The sequence below is a fragment of the Salvelinus alpinus genome, chromosome 6, assembly GCF_045679555.1.
Source record: "Salvelinus alpinus chromosome 6, SLU_Salpinus.1, whole genome shotgun sequence".
NCBI lineage: Eukaryota > Metazoa > Chordata > Actinopteri > Salmoniformes > Salmonidae > Salvelinus > Salvelinus alpinus.
In genome coordinates, this window is record NC_092091.1 from 13,990,567 (window position 1) to 14,014,919 (window position 24,353).

A 24,353-nucleotide genomic window follows, 5' to 3' on the forward strand; every position below is an offset into this window, starting at 1 on the left:
GCCTCAACTCTTCTGGGAAGGCTTTCCACTACATGTTGGAACCTTGCTGCTGGGTCTTGCTTTAATTTGGCTAGAAGAGCATGAGTGAGGTCGGGCACTGTTGGGTGATTAGGCCTGGCTCGCAGTCGACGTTCCAATTCATCCCAAAGGTGTTCTATGGGGTTGAGGTCAGGGCTCTATGCAGGCCAGTCAAGTTCTTCCACACCGATCTCGACAAACCATTTCTGTATGGATGTCGCTTTGTGCACGGGGGCATTGTCATACGGAAACAGCAAAGGCAAAGGGTATGGACTACAGGTAAATTACAGAAGTGGGAGTTCTTCAAGGACAAGATTGTCTTCTGTGGACATGAACTCGACCGCAATGGATTGCACAAAACACAGGACAAAATCGATGCAGTGGTACAGGCACCACAACCACAAAATATCACAGAAGTGAGATCTTTCACGGGACTGATCAATGACTACAGAAGATTCCTCTCAAACCTTTCAGCAGTACTCCAGCGTCTCAATCAGCTCCTGGAAAAGAATATGACATGGCAGTGGACAGAACAGTGTGAAAATGCGACCCCGAACTGCCAGTGAAGTTGGCTTGTGATGCGTCCCCTTATGGCTTAGGGGCCGTCCTTTCACACACACACACTGAAAGATGGGTCAGAGAGGCCAGCCGCCTTTGCGTCACGAACATGGAATGATGCAGAGAAGAACTACTCACGAATCGACAAAGAAGCACTGGCGCTAGGGGCATCAAGAAATTCCACGCATACCTATATGGCAAGCGTTTCACACTGGTTACGGATCACCAGCCGTTGCTTTCCATTTTCAGTCCAAAGAAAGGCATTCCGGCCATGACAGCAGCCAGGATACAGCGATACGCCTTGTTCCTCGCCGGTCATATGTATGACATTGAGTTTAAGCCGCCGTCCCTCCACACAAATACAGATGGATTATCCAGACTGCCGTGTACAAGAGAAAGACACAGGAGTGTGGATGCAGTGGAGATTTTGCATACCTCTCAGCTCGAGGCACTACCGGTCACAAGCACAATTATCAAACGGGAGACAAGGAAAGATGTGACCTTGTCAAAAGTGTTCACCTACACCATGTCAGGATGGCCAGCTACTGGCAGAAAGGAGCTGACTGTATTTCCAGCGGAAAATTGAAATTACAACTGATGTGCTCAGATTTCTAAACTTTAAATATTGTTAATCATCAGTTGTACTAGAGACATGAGGAGTGCCATAGTCTGGTTTATACACCAGAAGTTAATGGTTATATGTAGGAGGAATGTATATGTGGAGGCAATTAAGCTTGGAATGTACTGAGTGAAGGATAGACGATCACATGTTGGCAGGCACTGATAAGGGTGGAGAGATGTGGTTTAGCATGGAGGGGGTAGAGGTCAGGTCAGGTCACATTAAGGGAGAAGGAACAGTTTGTTGCCCGCATCACTTCACTTCCTGCCTAGTAATAAAGATGTAATGTTTAGAAAGAAGGAGGAGACCTAAATTGGGGTATATATACTACCACTGGTGGAATCATGTCTTTGTCTTATGCAGCTGTAGGACCCAATGGGTGAAGAAACTTGGTTTAAGCTTTACTAATCCTCCGTGAAATGTTATAAGGTTAATTTACCAGGGCGGCAAGTAGCCTAGTGGTTAGAGCAAAAAGTTTCTAGGTCGAATCCCAGAGCTGACAAGGTAGAAATCTGCCTTTCTGCCCCCGAACAAAGCAGTTAACTCACTGTTCTTAGGCCGTCATTGTAAATAAGAATTTGTTCTTAACTGACTTGACTTGTTAAATAAGAAAATAAATGTAGAACCTAACACAATGTACCAAGGATGTTTGATGTGGGGAATGAGAGTTAATGCCAACATCAGGTTTTGCAGCAACTACATAAAGCGCATGTTGGAATTGTCAAAATGAAGCTGCTCACGAGGAGCCACTTCTGGTGGTCCGGTCTGGATCAACAAAAATTAAGCTGTTCGCGAGGAGCCACTTCTGGTGATCCGGTTTGGATCAACAGATAGAAAACAATGAAGCTGCTCATGAGGAGCCACTTCTGATGGCCCGGTTTGGATCAACAGATAGAAAACAATGAAGCTGCTCATAAGGAGCCACTTCTGGTGGCCCGGTTTGGATCAACAGATAGAAAACAATGAACGGCAAGCGGCACCGGAGTGCCAAGTCTAGGTCCAAGAAGCTTCTTCACAGCTTCTACCCCCAAGCCATAAGACTTCTGAACATCTAATCTAATAACTACCAAGACTATTTGCGTTGCCCCCCCCCCCTTCTTTTACACCGCTGCTACTCTCTGTTATTATCAATGCATACTCACTTTAAAAGCTTTACCTACATGTACATATTACCTCAATTACCTCGACTAACCGGTGCCCCCGCACATTGACTCTGTACCGGTACCCCCTGTATATAGTCTCGCTATTGTTATTTTACTGCTGCTCTTTAATTACTTCTTCCTTTTATTTCTTATTCTTATTCATATTTTTTAAACTGCATTGTTGGTTAGGGGCTTGTTAGTAAGCATGTGACGAATACAAATTTGATTTGATTTGATACCAGATGTTTGGAAACCCTTCACATGCCTGCTCCTGTCCCAGTCCACCCATGGGAATGGCCCACAGAGCCATGGCAGAGAATTCATGTGGACTACGCTGGTCCCTTTGAAAAGCACATGTTTCTGGTTATAGTTGATGCCCATTCCAAATGGCCAGAGGTGTTTTGCACTGACTCCTCCACCTCAGCTCAGACGATAGTGTCTCAGAACAACGTTTGCACGCTTCGGATTGCCTCTGCAGCTAGTATGCAACAACACGCAAGCTTTCGTAAGTGACGAGTTTACAAGGTTCATGTCAGTAAATGGAATCAACCTCTGCTCCATACCACCTTGCCACCAATGGGCTGGCAGATCGCTTTGTGCCTAACCCCTAACCCTAACCCTAACCCTAACCCTAACCCTAAAGCAAGGACTCGACAAATGAAGGCCCAGCAGCACTGATGTTTGGGATGCCTCGCCGCACACAGCTGGACATCATGAAGCCAAACAGGCGTAAAGAAGTGCTGAACAAAGAAGCCAATATGCTCTCTGGCGTCCGGGAGTGCCATCTCCAAACAGGACAGGAAGTGATGGTGCGAGACTACAGAAGGGGAGGGAAATGGACAAGAGGGACAGTACACGCACAAATGGAACCCAGAACTTACCAGGTTCAAGTGAGCCCAGACATAATGTGGTCGCGTCACATTAACCAAATGCATTCCACGGAAAACAGCACAACAATCGAGAGAGAACAGGCACAGAGAGCTCCTGAGAGTGACACACATGAAACTGTAGTGGACGTCGGGGCAGTACAGAGACACCAGGCTGAAAGAAGGGAACGTGTTGATGAAGATGCTGCTATAGCAGAAGCTATAATGGAACAAGCACACACTGAGGATGTTCAGGAGCCTCCAGACAATCCTAGGTGCTACCCAGAACGAAGGCACCGTCCACCAGACAGACTGGACTTATAAACAAACAAACACAAACAAAAACTTACACTGTTCAAGTTCAAATCAAAGATGCAAAATAACTACAACAATTTCTGGGAAATGTTTCACTTGTGGTTTGGTAAAAGTTATTCTCATTGTATTAGAGAAGGAATGTTATGTTCTGTTAATTACTGTGCCCTTTAAGAACGGAGCGCCCTTGGTCATGCGCAGTGTTGCTCTATGTTATTCTTGTACTAACTAGCTTTAGTAAATGTGAAGCTCCAGTTCACTTCCTTGTATCGGGAGTCTTTCTTATTATATCAATTAGTAATACGAGCTAAGACACTATAGCCAAATCCACTAATTTGATGGGGTGTCCACATACTTTTGTATATATAGTGTATGTAAATAATGCAAAAGTAAAAACAATTGATGTAGCAAGCAATCAATCAATGGGGTGGCAGGTAACCTAGTGGTTAGAGCGTTGGGCCAGTAACCGAAAGGTTGCTAGATTGAATTCCCGAGCTGACAAGGTAGAAATCTGCCTTTCTGCCTCTGAACAAGGCAGTGAACCCACTGTTCCTAGGCTGTCATTGTAAATAAGAATTTGTTCTTCACTGACTTGCCTAGTTAAATAAAGGTAAAATAAGAAAATGAATGAAAATAAGAATATTAGTCAGCAGCATACCACCCTGCATCCCACTGCTGGCTGGCTTCTTAAGCTAAGCAGGGTTGGTCCTGGTTGGTCCTGGTTGGTCCTGGTTGGTCCTGGTTAGTCCCTAGATGGGAAACCAGATGCTGCTGGAAGTGGTGTTGGAGGTCGAGTAGGAGGTAGTCTTTCCTCAGGTCTAAAAATGTTTCCAATTGCCCTGTGTAGGGTGCTGTCTTTTGGATGGGATGTTAAACGGGTGTCCTGACTCTCTGTGGTCACTAAATATCCCATGGCACTTATTGTAAGAGTAGGGGTGTTAACCCCGGTGTCCTGGCTAAATTCCCAATCTGGCCTTCAGTCAAACAACCACTTTAACAAGTATGTTATTTCGCAAGTATTATTTTATGATTCAAAGGATATGGATTCATGGATAAGGTGAAAATGTCAATGTCGGAAATGGCTAAACAATCTAACCATAATCGGTTGTGGTTTTCTCTTTTCTGTCGATATTTTCCATCAGTCATTGCAATGAACCTTTTCGATTGTGCTTTTGACAGAGCCTGAACAACCTGTGGACATTGTGGTTACGGGACGAGGAACCAGTCAGCTGAACGTGACCTGGACCTTGCGTAACGGGAGTGTGGACTACTACAAAGTGGACATACTGAATACTACTTGGAACAATATGTCCAGCATAATCACAAAGACCAGGGAGGCCAGCTTCACTGGGTTACAGCCTGGGAGGGTTTATGAGGTCACAGTGACTGCTGTAGCTGGAGCCTTTAATAACACGTCTGCTCGGGTCCAGTTAGCCACCAGTAAGTCATGGTCAATGATGCCTATACTATGCATTTACTGTAGTTTGAAGTTTATGAAAGTTTGTATGAGAGTGTGAGAATGCTTTCTCTGGTTTTGTCTCGAAGAAAAAGCTAATCTACCTAATGTGTATTTGTGTGAACGAGAATTTGTGTTTGCAACTTTCCTAACATCACTCTTATTTCTCCTCCATAGAGCCCAACCCACCTGGACCCCTCAACATCACAGAGAGGACAACCAGCTCCCTCGTTGTCCAATGGACAACCCCGGGTCTAATGACTGGAGCGCAAGGCATCTCCTATAACATCAGCTACCAGCTTAATGGGACTGGTTTAGTAGAGAGAAACCAGTCTTCCTCTACCGCTGATCTCAGCAGTAACCTGACCTCTCTGTCCTCTGGGACTTGCTACACCATCACAGTGAAAACCATTGGACCACAGAATCTAGAAAGCACCAGTGTTTATACATCGGAATGTACCTGTGAGTACACTTGTGACAACTGTACAGTAGACTGTGCTCTGGGTGACGTTTTGACTGTGAAAATGTTGCAGAAATCTTCTGAAACCTTTCTAATAATCCTACATGCCGTAACACATTTCATATCCTAGTAAGATCATTGATTTAAGGTAGATTTTTTTCTCTCCCTTCCTCCTAGTGCCCAAACCAGTGGTGAACCTCACAGCCACCCCGTTGTCCAACTCCTCATGTAGGCTACAGTGGACTGACCCCGTGGAGGTTAAGAACTATTACACCTATAGAGTCCAGTACATAAAGGCTACAGTCCTTGTACCGAAAACAGTCAGTACCAACTTCACACAAGTCAATGACCTAGAACCTGGGACTGGCTACAACTTCACTGTTACCTCGGTAGCAGCAACGGGAAGCGAAGGAACTCCAGAACGCACGTTCTGTAACACTAGTAAGCCAGCGTTCTAAACTTCCAAAGGTATTCGTAGAGGAATCCAAGAGCAATGCAAGTGCATTCTAGTCAGCCAGCAAACTGCAGTTACTCTGGGGTAGTCAGGAGGTGTATAACACTGTCTGCGAAATGATTCTGTGTAATAGATGATATTAATATGATATCTGCCCTCTTTGCCTTTCAGAGCCCAACGTGGTCAGTAACCTCACGGTTGAGGGTCTGAACACAACTGCTATCAGACTTTCCTGGTCCAAGCCGAATGACCACAAACCAACCTACTCCTATCTGGTGACCATCTCCAAGAGTGTGGTAGAGATCATCCCAACCACGGTCGAGATGTACACCTTCACCAATCTCGATCCTGGGAACTGTTATAACTGCTCTGTGGTCACGGTCGTCCAGGATGTTAAGTCTGATTCAACGGAGAAGATAATCTGCACAAGTAAAGTTCTAAAGATCTCCCTTCCTCCCTTCAACCCTTCCTCCCTTCAACCCTTCAACCCTTCCTCCCTTCAACCCTTCCTCCCTTCAACCCGTCCTCCCTTCCTCCCTTCCTCCCTTCAACCCTTCAACCCTTCCTCCCTTCAACTCTTCATCCCTTCCTCCCTTGATCCCTTCTTCCCGTCAACCCTTCATCCCTTGGCTTTCTCCCCTTCTCACTTTTACATTCTTTACTTAGCAAAGTGGATTTCATCTGAGACGGGTGACAGTGCGTATTTCATATCTAAGCGTAGGAGCCTAGTGGTTAGAGCGTTGGGCTAGTAACCGAAAGGTTGCAAGTTCGAATCGCTGAGCTGACAAGGTACAAATCTGTTGTTCTGCCCCTGAACAAAGCAGTTAACCCACTGTTCCTAGGCCGTCATTGAAAATAAGAATTTGTTCTTATCTGACTTGCCTAGTTAAATAAAGATAAAATAAAAAGCCAAGTTGAAGACACAATTAACACATTTAACATAACACTTTTAAGATCTCTGTATCTCTAGTCTAAAATGTGAAATGTTCATTTTTTCCCCCTTCTATCCACCCTTCAGAACCTGCGGTGGTGGCAAACCTCATCGCCATAGGAACAACAACCAACATGAGTGTGACCTGGCATAAACCTATGGGACAGGTGGACAACTACACCGTTACTATCTACAAAAACAATGTGATGGAGAACAGCCGTCCCATCACCAACACCTCTCTTTCAGTTGTGTTCCAGAACCTGAGGCCAGGGAAAGTCTATGTTGTCAAAGTGGCCACCAATAGTGGACCACTCACTGAGGCACTAAATGTTACAAATGCAACGTGTAAGTCAGTACATGTTTATAAAAGTCCAACATTCCAACTGTACTCCATTTGTTTAGCATGGACCAATTTGTGTGAAATCATATTTGGTGGTGGAGATTCCACGTCTGGGTTTTCAAGTCTTCATTAACCCACATGAGTTCCTTCTATATTATACAGCACAATGCCAGAGATAGATCATAATCTAGATGGAATGTTGTCTGATGTCATCCCATGCCTGAGACACTCTATCGGCAATCTCTTCCATAAGTGACTTCTCCCTGGCTTGTTCCCAGATCCCAACCCTCCTGGAAGCATCATGGTGGTGGACCAGACCACTGGTTCCATCAACATCAGCTGGGCCCGACCCCTGGACATGGACCTAGGTCAGTACAACTTCTCTGTGTTCCATCTGGACCGGCAGAACCTGACGGAACACAACTGGATCCTCCTGAAGAACCTCCAGTCTGGAACACTCTACAACATCTCTGTGGTAACTGTAGGGCCGTTTGACTACCAGAGCACAGCGGTGACGACGGCCAACTCTACCAGTGAGTGACTACTAAACACAAACATTTACACTGTATCTACACAGCACATGTGCTAGCAAGGAGGTCCTGGGTTTGAGCCGAATCAGGAGGAAGCGGTACTCGCCAAGCATGACGTCCGTTACACAAACACTCATGTGTACACTCACACAGATTGAACATGTTCGTTAATTATCTTTGTTGTTCCTTTGTCCCAGGGCCCCAGTCTGTGATCAGGCTGATTGAGGCAGGAATCACAACCACCAGTGTGACTCTAGTCTGGTTTCAACCAGAGAGCAAACCAGGCTACTCCTTCAGAGTGGAGGTCACCAACAGGTCTGTCACCACAAACACCACCATGAAAACCATCCCCGGGATACAGTCTGGGAGCAACTACAACACCAACATCACCGGGCTACAGTCTGGGAGCAACTACACCTTTACAGTGACAACACTCACAGGGGACGGCACCATGGCAACCCCGGTGACGGTGTCTTATTTTACAAGTATGTTCCCATGGCAATAAAGCTAATCTCAGTTTAACTTTAAGAGTTATTTTATCTTTCTAAATTGGTATTAATAAGAGTACAGCATATGTTGATCAGTATTCACTTCTTTGTATACTGAAGACTAACCTAAGATCCTCTGTTTCCAGGACCATTCGCCGTTAGTGGTTTGGTAGCCTCTACAGTGAACACAACCACTGTGAACCTGACCTGGACCAAACCACCTCAGTACCAGAGTGGTTACACATACCGTATCCAGACTGAGGGGTGCGTGTCTGCTCCCACAAACCTCACCACGGAGACAGGAGAGGGGGACCTCATCTCAGAACTCACACCAGGAACCAGATGCACCTTCAGTGTTTCCGTCAAGGCACTGAACAGCATAGAGGGAGAATCCGTCTCAACCTCTCAGTACACAAGTCAGATCTCCTTCCTTTTTACCTTTTTAGTTATTTGGTGTTTTTCTAAAAACTCTCAAAAGGAGTTCATATCGCTTCATATCTCCCCCTCTCTTCTTTTAACATCCCCCCTCTATGTTCCTCTCTCCCTCTCTACCAGAGCCTGAGTCTGTCAATACGTTCATCGACAACAATGGTAGCAACAGTACCATAGTGGTGCGCTGGGAAGCACCCAGAGGAAACGTAGAGCATTATATAGTCAATCTGAACAAGGTCCTTTTCTCAGATTGGCTGAACTCCAGCATTCGGTCAACATCCTTCCTTAACCTGTCAGCTGGCAGAAAGTACACAGCCGTGGTGACCACTATCAGTGGGCCCTTCAACGCTTCATCAGAACCTGCAACTACAGCAACTTGTGAGTTTGAGGGAGGAGATGGAGGGAAAAGGTCCAGAGTTCTACTCAGCATGCCTCTTTTATCTGTTAGAGTTCATTCATTTGTTTTCGACTGTTTAATCTAAGACAAATGTTTTTTTCTTTCTCACTTAACCAGAGATAACTTTCAAGATTATTTGTACAAGGAAATTCATTTCACAGATGTTATTGGCAACTTAGATAAACTGACATTTCTGTCCAAATCTCTCTCAGATCCCAACCAGCCTGGGCCCATCCTGGTCTTGGAGAAGACCACTAGTTCTATCTCTGTGGAGTGGGGTGAAGCTCCTCTGATGGCCAACACCACCTTCAGTTACCTAATGACCTACCTGTCAACGCAGCTAGACAACAAGATGGTCCCTCTGACAAACACCAGTCGCACACTGTCCAATCTGTCCTCTGGAACACCCTACAATATCTCTGTGGCTACAGTGGGAGTGCTAGAGTTCCAGAGTGAGAAGGTCTGGAGCAGTTTGGTCATGACCAGTGAGTGTCAAAACACACATACTACATACATGACATGCGAGCACACACACACACACACACACACACACACACACACACACACACACACACACACACACACACACACACACACACACACACACACACACACACACACACACTACACACACACGGTGGCAAGAAAAAGTATGTGAACCCTTTGGAATTACCTGGATTTCTGCATAAATTGGTCATCAAATTTGATCTGATCTTCATCTAATTCACAACAATAGACCAACACAGTGTGCTTAAACTTGTCTATATTGAATACATAATTTAAACATTCACAGTGTAGGTTGGAAAAAGTATGTGAACCCCTAGGCTAATGACTTCTCCAAAAGCTAATTGGAGTCAGGAGTCATCTAACCTGGAGTACAATCAATGAGATGAGATTGGAGATGTTGGTTAGAGCTGCCCTGCCCTATAAAAAACACTCACAAAATTTGAGTTTGCTATTCACAAGAAGCATTGCCTGATGTGAACCATGCCTCGAACAAAAGAGATCTCAGAAGACGTACGATTAAGAAGCTGGAAAGGGTTACAAAAGTATCTCTAAAAGCCTTGATGTTCATCAGTCCACGGTAAGACAAATTGACTATCAATGAAGAAATTTCAGCACTGTTGCTACTTTCCCTAGGAGTGGCCGTCCTGCAAAGATGACTGTAAGAGCACAGTGCAGAATGCTCAATGAGGTTAAGAAGAATCCTAGAGTTTCAGCTAAAGACTTACAGACATCTCTGGAACATGCTAATATCTCTGTTGACGGGTCTACGATACGTAAAAAAACACTAAACAAGAATGGTGTTCATGGGAGGACACCACGGAAGATCCACTGTTGTTTGCAAAAGAGCACCTGGATGTTCCAGTTGGATGTTCCACCTGGATGTTCCACCTGGATGTTCCACAGCACTACTGGCAAAATATTTTGTGGACAGATGAAACTACAGTTGAGTTGCTTGGAAGGAACACACAACACTATGTGTGTCGAAAAAAAGGCACAGGACACCAACATCAAAACCTCATTCCAACTGTAAAGTATGGTGGAGGGAGCATCATGGTTTGGGGCTGCTTTGCTGCCTCAGGGACTGGACAGCTTGCTATCATCGACAGAAAAATGAATTCCCAAACAATGATGTAGACAGTTGGGTGATGCAACAGGACAACAACCCAAACAACAGAAGTAAATCAACAACAGCAAGGCTTCAACAGAAGAATATACACCTTCTGGAGTGGCCTAGTCAGAGTCCTGACCTCAACCCAATTGAGATGCTGTGGCATGACCTCGAGTGCAGTTCACACTAGACATCCCAAGAATATTGCTGAACTGAAACAGTTTTGTAAAGAGGAATGGTCCAAAATTCCTCCTGACCGTTGTGCAGGTCTGATCCACAACTACAGAAAACGTTTGGTTGAGGTTATTGCTGCCAAAGGAGGGTCAACCAGTTATTCAATCCAAAGGTTCACATACTTTTCCCACCCTGCACTGTGAATGTTTACACGGTGTGTTCAATAAAGACATGAAAACGTATAATTGTTTGTGTGTTATTAGTTTAAGCAGACTGTGTTTGTCTATTGTTGTGACTTAGATGAAGATGAGATCAAATTTTATGACTAATTTATGCAGAAATCCAGGTATTTCCAAGAGTTAACATACTTTTTCTTGCCACTGTACATGACATGTGAGCACACACACACACACACACACACACACACACACACACACACACACACACACACACACACACACACACACACACACACACACACACACACACACACACACACACACACACACACACACACTACATACATGACATGCAAGCATGCACACACACACAGACTAATTTCTGAACACATACACTCAAGCACACCCATTTACAATCCCAGCCCTGAGACGTTTGTATTCTGTATTCATAGCTATTGTTACACTAACCTCTCTATACTCCATTACATCTCATTTCCCAGGACCAGAGAGTGTCCAGTCCCTCAGTGTAGTGACAGCAGAGGAGAACATAACATTGACCTGGATCAAGCCTGTGGATCACAAACCAAGCTACCACTACTATGTGATCTGGACCAACTCTGGGTTAATCATCAGTAACACAACCACACTTATGGAAAACCTAATCCTCGATCAATTGGTTCCTGGTAGTCTGTATAATTTCACCGTGACAACAGAGACAGCTGACGGAACAAAGGGAGCTCCAGTCTCAAACTCCAGATGCACCAGTAAGATCATAACATGCTTTACATGCTTTCACATGTAGGCTACCATACTGTACCACTATTGTGTGATGGATTGATAATGCATATAGGGATTTATAAAGGACATACTATCATTACTATCACCTACAGACACTGATCCAGATTTACTATCACCTACAGACACCGATCCAGATTTACTATCACCTACAGACACCGATCCAGATTTACTATCACCTACAGACACTGATCCAGATATGGATCTTATTTTAGATGTATTTTATTTTTTAACTGTGTTTTGATGTCTTGTAATTGTAATGAAATTCAGACATGATCTACACATTTCCTAGTAATACAAATCTAAACTGAAAACCTCTGTGTCTCCTTCACTGTGCCATAGATGCCAGCCCTGTGTCCAACCTGAAGTGTGACTCTCCTAACGGCCCCAAGGTGATCCTGTCCTGGACCAAACCCAAAGGTCTGAAACAGGGCTTCCAGATCACTGCTTATGAAACCAACCAACTCCCCCAGTACCAGGTGAGTACAGTAAATATTGGTCACAAAATAAAGACAAATATTGATTGATTGAATACATTTATGACTGGCTGATTGATTGATTGATTAATTTTATTAATTCATTATTGATTTCATTAATCATTTAATGATTTATTTATTGGTTTAGGTACACTATAACACTAGTGGTGACTGTACGCCAGCCTGTGGCCACACAGTCTCTGACCTTAAGCACAATACAGACTACACCCTGACTGTAACCACTCTGGGCTGTGGGAGCTCCAGCACCATCCAAATCCTCACCTGCAAGACTGGCATTAATGGTATGTGATAAAAACAATTGCAATTGCAATGTAGGCTCAAATTTGATGGAATAGGACAGAATATAACAACATAATTACCCTCACAATTTGAAAATGTATGTTTTCACACAAGACGTTGACATATATTAAAACCGTTATGTCTCGATAACTCTGTTCAACCAAAGTCCTGTGGAACTCCCTCAGGACCCAGGTAGCTACAGCTCTTTTACTGTACAAACCACCTGTATGTAATACATTTATAAAAGGATTCATAGTAATGTAGTCATATAGGCACTTATAAGGCACTTTGACCTGTTATGAATGCTTATAGCAAATCTTATAATACGCTATAGGGTCATAAAAGGCATGATGAAGGTTTTTGGAGTGTATCACAAGGTGTCCTCTTGCCTTTATTTCTCTTCCTTCTTCTCTGTAGCTGTCATCGGTGTGGCTGTCGGGGTAACGATTGGAGTTTTTGCCATCCTCTTCATCATCACCGTTGGCTTAATCATCCACTGGAGGAGGTGAGTCATCATCATCATCATCATCACTTGATAAATTAGATGTTTTTGGAAGGTCATGTGATTTTTGTGTGCTTTTGTTGTTACAGACAAACCAAGAAAGACACTTCAGACATCCAGATTCACTCCATGAGGTGATTTCTTCTGATCTTTCACTTGTTTCTGTCTCAGTTTGAAAGTTCATGAAACTGTAATTCTGTAATAGCAAAATAAGAGAATATTTGTCATAAAATTACTTAGGTTTTTATTTAACTGCTAACATAACTCTCTTTTTATTTCTCTCTCTTTATTTCCAGAGCTAAAGTGTGAGTATTAACTCTTATGGTAACAGTAGACTTGACACATTGAATGATGCAGCACTGTTGCTTGGTGTCACGCATGTGTTTGTGTTAATGCTTGTCTCCTGTGTCTCTGTGAGCAGAAGCGTGGCCGTGAGGGTGGAGGACTTTGAGGCTTATTACAAGAGGCAGAAAGCAGACTCCAACTGTGGTTTCGCCGAGGAGTTTGAGGTAAAACATAAAGCTATTTATTCAAACATACACATGATATGGATATTCCATCAGGCAGCAGTTGATTTTCTGTATTCGGTAAATATGCCTGTGTTTGCTTGTTCGCTACTGGTGCCTGGTGGCCTAATGTCTCCCTCTCCTTCTAGGACCTGAAGCCAGTGGGAACAGCCCAAGCTAAACGCAGCGCTGAAGCCCCGGAGAACAAGTCTAAGAACCGCTACAACAATGTGCTTCCCTGTGAGTCTACCATAACCCCTGACCCTTGACCCCTGTCTCCATGACAATGGCCCCTGCCACAGCTAGCCACAGCTACCATTGCTTATCATATCCAATCCTCCATCCTCATTGTCGAACAGACTAACTAACTCCTTTGTTTATTCAATAGCTCAGAGTTTGACTAGAGGCTACATGTGCACCACAAAGTCAGAAAAGGGACCACATGATTAGCGTGAGGCACATGGGCTACTAACAGCTTACTACACAACATACACTATGTAACATTATTACTATCTTAGCTACAGTATACATATCTCCCTGGTATATTCCATTTATGCAGCAGCATACAATACAGTTTTGGACTTACGTTGTTGTGCTGTGCTCACTTCCTTCCAAACCACTCATAGTTGAATTTGCCATTTCAACTTGTTGTGTAATGTTTATATCCAATGGCCGATGAGCACAGATACGTTTTATCTATAATTTCTCTTCATTATTTATCTTCATATGACAAGGATTGAAAAGGATTTGCCAGTAGATTGTCGACTTGATTCATGATCATGACCGTTAGCTATGATTTTGAAAGTATATTGACATGATCAGTCCAATCAAATACTGTAGATATAACGTGATTTGACATCATTTTATCTGTGGCCAATAACCTTGAGTCTTCTTGGATGGGCACTTATAATATAACTCTATGTCAGAAGCCAAAGGGCTAGAATTTGAGGTCTCCCCTTAACTTCGCGGTGACGTAGTGTCCCCATGAGTGACAGAACACGGAGCCAATCACAGCGCAACGCTCTGTATTTTCTGCTGGCTTGCCCCACCACAACAGAAAGGACTGAGCTAGGCTGGAACACCTGCATTTTGGAGTTGCAATACTCAAGAAAACAAAAAAGAGACCTTGTTTGTATGCAGTTTTATTAACTCAATGATATATATATTTTTTACATTGTTTGCAAACTAATATGTGACACGTATTAATGCCAAAATAACATGCAAAACAGCCAAGCCTGTTAAAAATGTGGGGCTCAAAAAAGGTGGGGCTCTGGATGACAGGTTGCCACTGGGGCAGAGTGACAAGAATTCTCTTTCATCTTTATCGATCCTCATTCCTCCTCTTTCCCAAATCCCAGATGAGTCCTCTAGAGTGAAACTGTCCATCCATGGGAGTCCATTCGACGACTACATCAATTCTAACTACATCCCGGTAAATACTGACCTGTCATCATCATCTTCATCATAATCAGCTTTCTCCGAAACTCTGCGCTTCAGCTCTGCTCTGGGGTTATTTCACAAATATGATCGATATAGCTAGATAACTTCCATTAGACTCAGATATAGGTCTTCGTTGTCAGGTTATAGCTAGATAACTTCAATTAGACTCAGATATAGGTCTTCATTGTCAGGTTATAGCTAGAGTTACTAGTATTTAGTCAGTTACATCACATCCATCTCACATTAACCAGAAGATACAGACAAGTATGAAAAGGTTTAGGAAAGTTAGATGGTGATTGTAGTAGATGCTTACGTACTGGGTCAATATGTGTCCTTTGCCAGGGTTACAACTCCAGGAAGGAGTTTATTGCGGCCCAAGGTCCTTTGCCCGTCACCGTCAATGAGTTCTGGAGGATGATCTGGGAGAAGAACGTCCAGACTCTGGTCATGCTGACACGCTGTAATGAACAGGGACGAGTGAGTGCATACACACATATATACACATGTGCGCACACACACTCAGACACACACATAGACGTGTGCGCGCACACACACACGAGACAGCACACTTAACAGATTCAATGCCAGCTCCGTCTCAACTCTTCAGTCGGCCAGCCCAAGCAGGTTGTTGTTCAAAAGATGGTGACCAAAATGATCATATTTACAGAAACAGGAAACCCCAAATAATCATATTGACAGAAACAGGAAACACCAAATAATCATATTGATAGAAACAGAAAATCCCAAATGTATCAGGACTCAGGATATGACCCAGATGCAGACACAGGAGGCGGATAGTACAGTTCTCAGATCATTTATTAGAAACACGGGGCAGGAAAATTGCAAGTCAAGAGCAGGCAGAGGTTTGTGATCAGGTCAGAGTCAGGCAGGTACAGGACGGCAGACAGGCTCGGGGTCCAGCAGGCAGAATGGTCAGAACCGGGAAAAACTAGGAAACAGGAAGGCGGGATAGACCGCTGGTAAGAGAAGATGAACTGGCAACAGAGAACACAGGAATAAATACACTGGAGATACCTAGTCAGTTGTCCAACTGAATGTATTCACCTGAAATGTGTCTTCTGCATTTAACCCAACCCCTCTGAATCAGAGAGGTGCAGGGGGCTGCCTTAATCAATTCATGCCTTTGGTGCCCAGGGAACAGTAGATTAACTGCCTTGCTCAGATGTAGAACAAATTCTTACCTTGTCAGCTCAGGGATTCGATCCTACAACCTTCCAGTTACTAGCCCAATGTTCTAACCACTAGGCTACCTACCGCCCTAGGAGGCAACTGGCGACACCTGGAGGGGGGTGGAGACAAGCACCAAGACAGGTGAAACAGATCAGGTGGGGGGTGGAGACAAGCACCAAGACAGGTGAAACAGATCAGGTGGGGGGTGGAGACAAGCACCAAGACAGGTGAAACAGATCAGGTGGGGGGTGGAGACAAGCACCAAGACAGGTGAAACAGATCAGGGTGCGATTTCTTTAAAAAAAAATATTGACAGAAACAGAAAAACAAAATTATCATATTTACAGAAATATAAAATGCCAAATGATCATACAGTTGAAGTGGGAAGTTTACATACACTTAGGTTGGAGTCATTAAAACTCGTTTTTCCACCACTCCACACATTTCTTGTTAACAAACTATAGTTTTGGTAAGTCGGTTAGGACATCTACTTTGTGCATGACACAAGTAATTTTTCCAACAATTGTTTACAGACAGATTTTTTCCCTTATAATTCACTGTATCACAATTCCAGTGGGTCAGAAGTTTACATACACTAAGTTGACTGTGCCTTTAAACAGCTTGGAAAATTCCAGAAAATTATGTAATGGCTTTAGAAGCTTCTGATAGTCTAATTGACATCATTTGAGTCAATTGGAGGTGTACCTGTGGATGTATTTCAAGGCCTACCTTCAAACTCAGTGGCTCTTTGCTTGACATCATCGGAAAATCAAAAGAAATCAGCCAAGACCTCAAAAAAAATGTGTAGACCTCCACAAGTCTGGTTCATCCTTGGGGGCAATTTCTAAATGCCTGAACGTACCACATTATTCTGTACAAACAATAGTATGCAAGTATAAACACCATGGGACCACGCAGCAGTCATACCGCTCAGGAAGGAGACGCATTCTGTTTCCTAGAGATGAACGTACTTTTCACGCCCTGGCCATAGAGAGGTTTTTATTCTCTATTTTGGTTAGGCCAGGGTGTGAGTAGGGTGGGTATTCTATGTTCTGTATTTCTATGTTTTCATTTTCTTTGTTTGGCCTGGTATGGTTCTCAATCAGAGGCAGCTGTCTATCGTTGTCTTTGATTGGGGAGCATACTTAGGTAGCCCTTTTTCCCACCTATGTTGTGGGATCTTGTTTTTGTACAGCTCTTGTAGCCTACGGAACGGTACGTTCATTTTGGTTTCACTATGTTAATTTGTTGCTGGTTCTCATTGAAATAAATATGATGACCACAAATTACGCTGCGCCTTGGTCCACTTCTTCAGACGAATGTTACAGTACTTTGGTGCAAAAAGTGGAAATCAATCCCAGAACAACAGCAAAAAACCTTGTGAAGATGCTAGAGGAAACGGGTACAAAGTATCTCTATCCACAGTAAAATGAGTCCTATATCGACATAACCTGAAAGGCCGCTCAGCAAGGAAGAAGCCACTGCTCCAAAACCGCCATAAAAAAGCCAGACTACGGTTTGCAACTGCACATGGGGACAAAGATTGTACTTTTTGGAGAAATATCCTCTGGTCTGATGAAACAAAAATATAATTGTTTGGCCATAAATGACCATCGTTATGTTTGGTGGAAAATGGGGAGGCTTGCAAGCCGAAGAACACCATCCCAACCGTGAATCATGGGGGTGGCAGCATCATGTTGTGGGGGTGCTTTGCTGCAGGAGGGACTGGTGCACTTCAAAATAGATGGCATCATGAGGAAAGACAATTATGTGGCTATATTGAAGCAACATCTCAAGACATCAGTCATGAAGTTAAAGCTTGGTTGCAAATGGGTCTTCCAAATGGACAATGACCCCAAGCATACTTCCAAAGTTGTGGCAAAATGGCTTAAGGACAACAAAGTCAAGGTATTGGAGTGGCCATCACAAAGCCCTGACCTCAATCCTATAGAACATTTGTGGGCAGAACTGAAAAAGCGTGTGTGAGCAAGGAGGCCTACAAACCTGAGTAAGTTACACCAGCTCTGTCAGGAGGAATGGGCCAAAATTCATCCAACTTATTGTGGGAAGCTTGTGGAAGACTGCCCGAAACGTTTGACCCAAGTTAAACAATTTAAAGGCAATGCTACCAAATACTAATCGAGTGTATGTAAACTTCTGACCCACTGGGAATGTGATGAAAGAAATAAAAGCTGAAATAAATCATTCTCTCTTCTATTATTCTGACATTTCAGTGGTGATCCTAACTGACCTAAGGCAGGGAATTTTTACTAGGATTAAATGTCAGGAACTGTGAAAAACTGAGTTTAATGTATTTGGCTAAGGTGTATGTAAACTTCCGACTTCAACTGTAAATACAGAAACAGCAAACCAAAATGATATTTACAGAAATAGAAAATCAAAATGATCATATTTACAGAAATAGAAAACCCAAAAGGCATACCAGCAGGTAGCCTAGTGGTTAGAGCGTTGGGACAGTAACCGAAAGGTAGCCTAGTGGTTAGAGTGTAGGGGTTGCAGGTAGTCTAGTGGTTAGAGCGTTGGGACAGTAACCGAAAGGTAGCCTAGTGGTTAGAGTGTAGGGGTTGTAGGTAGTCTAGTGGTTAGAGCGTTGGGACAGTAACCGAAAGGTAGTCTAGTGGTTAGAGTGTAGGGGTTGCAGGTAGTCTAGTGGTTAGAGTGTAGGGGTTGCAGGTAGTCTAGTGGTTAGAGCGTTGGGACAGTAACCGAAAGGTAGTCTAGTGGTTAGAGTGTAGGGGTTGCAGGTAGTCTAGTGGTTAGAGTGTAGGGGTTGCAGGTAGTCTAGTGGTTGGAGCGTTGGGACAGTAACCGAAAGGTAGTCTAGTGGTTAGAGTGTAGGGGTTGCAGGTAGTCTAGTGGTTAGAGTGTAGGGGTTGCAGGTAGTCTAGTGGTTGGAGCGTTGGGACAGTAACCGAAAGGTTGCTGGATTGAATCTCCGAGCTGACAAGGTAAACATCTGTTGTTCTTCCCCTGAACAAGGCAGTTAAACCCACTGTTTCTAGGCTGTCATTGTAAATAAGAATGTGTTTTTAACTGACTTGCCTAGTTAAATAAAAAAACACTGACATGCCCCCAGGATGAGGCGCTAACCTGTCTCCCTCGCCAAACCCACACAATGTTCTCACACTAAACCAGCCTTTCTCAAACCTCTCCACTGGGACTGTAGTTTGTGTACATTCCATGTATTTGAACTACTCTAGTTCACCTGATTCCACTTATCGACTTATGCACGAGCCCTTGAATCAGGTGTAGTATTGTGAATTGTCTGGAGTTCCCAGAGGAGAGGTTTGAGAAGGACTGCACTAAGCTACCCAATTCATAACACACACCTCTCTCCTCTCAGGTGAAATGTGAGAAATACTGGCCATCTGAGACCAATCACTTTCAGAATATCACCGTGACAACAACCTCTGAAATCGCCCTAGAAGACTGGACCATCAGGGATTTTGACGTAAAAAATGTAAGTTCCTGTGTTAATGAGTGAAACAAATATTACTGATGTATTCCTCTTCAGCTACTTAGTGGGTAAAACATGGCTCTGGGAATAACGATCCCTTCCCTATAAACAAAAGACATAAAAAATATGTAGATCTTTTTTGGGATCCGACTGCGACTCTGTGAATCGGATCCTGGAAGGGGGCGTTACATGTTACACATATATTAGTGGTAATCAGGGACGGTCTCTGTGTTTATGATTGGCTGACAGGTGAGGACAGCAGAGACACGCTCGGTGCGTCACTTCCACTTCACAGCCTGGCCGGACCATGGCGTCCCCGAGACCACGGAGCTGCTCATCAACTTCAGACACCTGGTCCGAGAACACATGGACCAGTACTCACGCCACTCCCCCACCGTAGTCCACTGCAGGTAAACACAACGTTTCTCACAGTTCACTTCAACAAGTGTTATTGGCTTGGACAGTAAATTAACAATACTTCTTTCTGTCTCTCTCCCCTCAGTGCGGGTGTGGGTCGTACCGGTACCTTCATAGCCATCGACCGGCTGCTCTTCCAGATAGAGAGGGACAGTATGGTGGACGTGTACGGCACCATCCACGACCTGCGCATGCACCGGCCCCTCATGGTTCAGACCGAGGTCATTGTTCTACTTTTCAGCATGTTTTGGGGTTTATTACAGGCTTACTGTACAATCCATCCCTGTGGTTAAAAGTGGAAGTTATGCTAATGGGTGCTTATGTGGTCTCTAGGTGAAATGTTTTGACATCTGAATAGTCAGTTTGCTTCATCATATTGAACTATATTGTATTACTGTCTTACAGGACCAGTATTTGTTCCTAAACCAGTGTGCCATAGACATAATCCGATCCAGAACTGGAACCAACGTGGACTTAATCTACCAGAACACGGCTGCACTCTCCATCTACGAGAACGTAGAACCCAGGAAAGATACAGATAAGAATGGCTACCATAACACATAGGCCTCACGTCCACTGCTCCGTCTCTCCCATCCTCCCGTCTCAGTCAGACAGGCCTGTTAGAGAAGGGTTTAGAAAAGGGATTGTTTACTCTCACTGATCATGTTGCCTTACACTGTAGTCTTTTTTTTTTAAATCAAACTGGTTTTCTAGTATTTATTTGGTCACGTTTTATGATAGTTGGAAAAATAACATGGAAGATAACGGTTTGTTGAGAGGAACGGATGCACAAATTCCATCCGAAGACCAATAATGGAATGTACATCAAATTATATTTTAGAGATGTAATTCTTATATTTCCATATTTGTATATTGCTGCTACTTCAGAATATCTGCTTACTCTTTTTTTATGATTGTAATGCCAATGTTTTAAGAAATTATGTGTGGTTAAACTGAATGTGCCATACCTTTGTAATTGAAATCAAAGGTTTATATATTAATATAATAATGTAATGCAGATGTAGATTATTGTTAAATGAGACCAATGTTATGTTGAAATGTATCTCCAGCTTTAGGTATAGGATCAGCACCCAACATAACTGTCCTAAAAAATGTCATACGAAACAACCTCCCCTCTCTTCTGTGCCCTCTCAAGTCTCCAATAAGTGGTGTAATACATTTGTATTTGTATTTTTATGGATCCTCAATAGCTGCTGCCAAGGCAGAAACTACTCTTTCTGGGGCCCGGCAAAATTAAGGCAGTTATACAATTTTTTAAACATTACAAAACATTCCTTTTTATGTGACAGGATAAGCACAATGCACTGTTTTAGAGGAAACGAGAACTACTCCTGACAATAGGCCTATGAATATATTATTTAATATTAGATGTTCAAAGTTAAATGTTAACCTTTCACTCCAGATAATTTTGATATCTAAACAAGTTTAAAATGAGGATTTTCGTGAGAACTTTTGTGCTTCCTATGCCTTGTTCTGCATAATGCACCGGATGCATTTAGGTTTTTACACTGTAGCTTTTTATATTCTCCTATTGATGTTTTATTATGGTTGGTGTAAATATTCTTATGATCATGAGAAATGATTGCGAAACTGCTGTGAGAGCCTGTGGTCCTCCTCCGCTGTTAAAACCCACTTTGTGCAATAGCAAATTCCCATTCACACGTCAGTCTGTAAACTCAGCTCCTCTCTCAGTAACTCGGAGGTTACACATTATGAAATGTCTCCCTACTGTTTGTTGTTTCCCTAATGTATGTTCTATAGAAAGTGGTTCACGTAATGCTGTGCATACTGTCTATCTGTGATGCTTCTATCATAGGAGCAGGAAAACGTTTTTCCCATGAGGCGATTTCCCCTTTTTCTAACTATGTGGTTATATATACTGTATGCATGGGCCCAGTCCAAAACAAACCTCTACTCCCTAAAGAACAGGATTGGTAAATCAATGACGGTATTGGTTCTGCCTAGCTAACTACACAGGTGACCATAAAGGCCTAAGGACTATGGATATAAGGGGTGTTTCTGGACATAGGTCATAGATTTACAAAGCAGCTGTGATTGATTAAATGTAAAGCCACTATGCTGATATTGTTTTACTGTCTTTGTATCACAATGCACATTGCTTAAGTTCTTCAAAGCACTTCTTTCTATTGATAATATAACTCAGTGGAGCTCATAAGCAAAGCAGACTCCGCCAATAGTCTTCCTCAAGAGTTTTAGGATTTTTTTTACGATGCTGTGTGAGATACTATGTGATGCTTGCTGGTACAGTGCAAATGAGGAAAAGGTGAAGATTTTTGTATCCTTCCATCGGTCAATACTGTGATTAAAAATGTTACACTTTTCTCTCTACAGTGTCTAATGTGAGCTTCTCTGTTCTACTATTTGGCCACCATGTCCATAGTGTTGATTGAGACAATGGCCCAAGACTTTGTTCAATTAGGCTACACTAATTTACATAAAATACTTCATTTTAGATCCATTGAAACAAGCACCAATTTGTACCACTGGTAACCAGATAGTTAGTTACCAATTGTGCTGAATTGCATTTGTGGCACAAAATCACAAATCCCATTCAAGACATGGGACCGATACTAGAATTTTTCACCCATGTTCAAAGCATTAGTGACTTTGTTGAGCTTCACAAGTTTAGACACTTTCGGATGCTTTGGACATGATGTGTGAAAAATTCTAATATCGGTCCCATTAATTGAATGGGATTTGTACCAAGGAAACTAAACCGAAGCATGGATTCCTGTCGTACCTTGTCTATATACTGCTTACAGGTTAAGCAAACCAATGCGTATTTTTTTATTTGACTGAACTATCCCTTTAACCAGTGATGTAGTGGGGAAAAAATTGGTGGCAGAACGCTGATCGCTGTTCAGGATTAGAGAAGTAACAGTCCCTATGCTTTCAATGCATTTTTCTGCTAAATTTGGGTAAACGCTCGTGCAAAATTTAAAAAAAGTGCGTTAACGGTGTTTAACCTGCACTACATCACTGTTGTTAACCCTGTCACAAAGGCTCATTGTTACTTTGTTCTGAGAGAAACAGCATTTTTTGAGTATTTTGAGAGACGCGTGTCCCTGGACATGTGGACAGATCTCAGTGCTCTATGGCCCTCTATTCCATGTTGCTGAGTCAGGGGTTAGTACAATGGGGTTCACAGGTATAAAAAGAAAGGTTTTAAACCAGTAGGATAACAGTTCCCCAGCAAGAGCAGCAGCAGCACAGAGAGACAAAATGACCTCTACCGGCATGAACATGAACGGCAGAGTAAGTATTATATTTAGTGTATTTATTAATATAAATGTTCCTAGCTTGTTAGACTGAGTGCACTTTAGTACTCTAGTGTCAGAGCACAAGGCAACCTTAATCCCAGAAAGCTGATTGTCAGTGGGATTGGGCAAGGCCCAACATGTAGCATTGTGTTTTTGTCTGTTTGAATGGTGAACAGAAATGATTCTTGCTTATTTTCAGATCACCTTCTACGAGGACAGGAACTTCCAGGGTCGTTCCTATGAGTGCAGCAGCGACTGCCCTGACATGTCCTCCTACCTGAGCCGCTGCCAGTCCTGCAGGGTTGAGAGCGGCTGCTTCATGGTGTACGACCGCCCCAACTACATGGGTAACCAGTGGTTCATGAAGAGGGGAGAGTATTCTGACTATCAGCACATGATGGGAATGACCGATATCAGGTCCTGCCACATGATCCCCATGGTAAGCCTACTAACACACACAGATTTGTTAGTTACCGCATAGTCTTATTTGTTGTTGTACAACATACACCTATTAGTCAGTATGACTACAATCTTCTATACATGCGTGATACATTTAGCATTTCAGTTCCCGATTTCTCCCTAAAACATGTTGTTCATCATGTTACAGCACAGAGGATCTTTCAGGATGAGGATCTACGAGAGGGAGAACTTTGGAGGTCAGATGCACGAGATGATGGACGACTGTGACAGCATCATGGATCGTTACCGCATGAACAACTGCATGTCCTGCAACGTTATGGACGGCCACTGGCTCATGTATGAGCAGCCCCAATACAAAGGCAGGATGATGTACATGAGGCCTGGAGAGTACAGAAACTTCAGTCAGATGGGCTCTATGGGTAGGCTCATGAGCATGAGGCGTATCAACGAGTCCTGTTACTAGATATTGCTTTTTACTGATGTAAATAAGAGTAGCCATTGAATAAAATGTCTGTTTGAAAAAAGCCTAAATGCTTGTACATTTCTTGTTTACCC

At 43.2% G+C, this 24,353-nt stretch overlaps 2 protein-coding genes across 2 annotated transcripts in view; both read left to right on the forward strand.

Moving 5' to 3' along the window:
• LOC139577977 (receptor-type tyrosine-protein phosphatase eta-like) overlaps nt 1-22,446 on the forward strand; it is a 46,032-nt gene extending 23,586 nt beyond the window's left edge. Inside the window, exons 13-36 of the mRNA XM_071405095.1 lie at nt 4,695-4,955; nt 5,149-5,433; nt 5,609-5,872; nt 6,057-6,314; nt 6,904-7,161; nt 7,435-7,689; nt 7,884-8,171; nt 8,321-8,590; nt 8,730-8,984; nt 9,216-9,488; nt 11,472-11,735; nt 12,109-12,245; nt 12,391-12,544; nt 12,960-13,047; nt 13,134-13,178; nt 13,341-13,349; nt 13,466-13,553; nt 13,700-13,790; nt 14,909-14,982; nt 15,333-15,467; nt 19,546-19,662; nt 19,909-20,069; nt 20,162-20,297; nt 20,482-22,446. Coding sequence (XP_071261196.1) covers nt 4,695-4,955; nt 5,149-5,433; nt 5,609-5,872; nt 6,057-6,314; nt 6,904-7,161; nt 7,435-7,689; nt 7,884-8,171; nt 8,321-8,590; nt 8,730-8,984; nt 9,216-9,488; nt 11,472-11,735; nt 12,109-12,245; nt 12,391-12,544; nt 12,960-13,047; nt 13,134-13,178; nt 13,341-13,349; nt 13,466-13,553; nt 13,700-13,790; nt 14,909-14,982; nt 15,333-15,467; nt 19,546-19,662; nt 19,909-20,069; nt 20,162-20,297; nt 20,482-20,640 — 4,325 coding nt within the window. The 3' untranslated portion in view covers nt 20,641-22,446. The remainder of the gene's footprint in view (nt 1-4,694; nt 4,956-5,148; nt 5,434-5,608; nt 5,873-6,056; nt 6,315-6,903; nt 7,162-7,434; nt 7,690-7,883; nt 8,172-8,320; nt 8,591-8,729; nt 8,985-9,215; nt 9,489-11,471; nt 11,736-12,108; nt 12,246-12,390; nt 12,545-12,959; nt 13,048-13,133; nt 13,179-13,340; nt 13,350-13,465; nt 13,554-13,699; nt 13,791-14,908; nt 14,983-15,332; nt 15,468-19,545; nt 19,663-19,908; nt 20,070-20,161; nt 20,298-20,481) is intronic.
• An 809-nt stretch (nt 22,447-23,255) lies between these two features.
• LOC139577540 (gamma-crystallin M2-like) lies at nt 23,256-24,329 on the forward strand. The gene is made up of 3 exons (XM_071404591.1): nt 23,256-23,373; nt 23,578-23,817; nt 23,986-24,329. The coding sequence occupies exons 1-3, from the start codon at nt 23,341-23,343 to the stop codon at nt 24,259-24,261; spliced, it is 549 nt and encodes a 182-aa protein (XP_071260692.1). The 5' UTR covers nt 23,256-23,340; the 3' UTR covers nt 24,262-24,329.
• The last annotated feature ends 24 nt before the right edge of the window (nt 24,330-24,353 follow it).

Bases quoted from the DNA above. Each gene is read 5' to 3' on its own strand.
- LOC139577540 (XM_071404591.1), top strand. From the start codon at position 23,341: ATGACCTCTACCGGCATGAACATGAACGGCAGA. The intron at 23,374-23,577 runs GTAAGTATTATA...GCTTATTTTCAG, and splicing joins GCATGAACATGAACGGCAGA to ATCACCTTCTACGAGGACAG. The intron at 23,818-23,985 runs GTAAGCCTACTA...ATCATGTTACAG, and splicing joins CCTGCCACATGATCCCCATG to CACAGAGGATCTTTCAGGAT.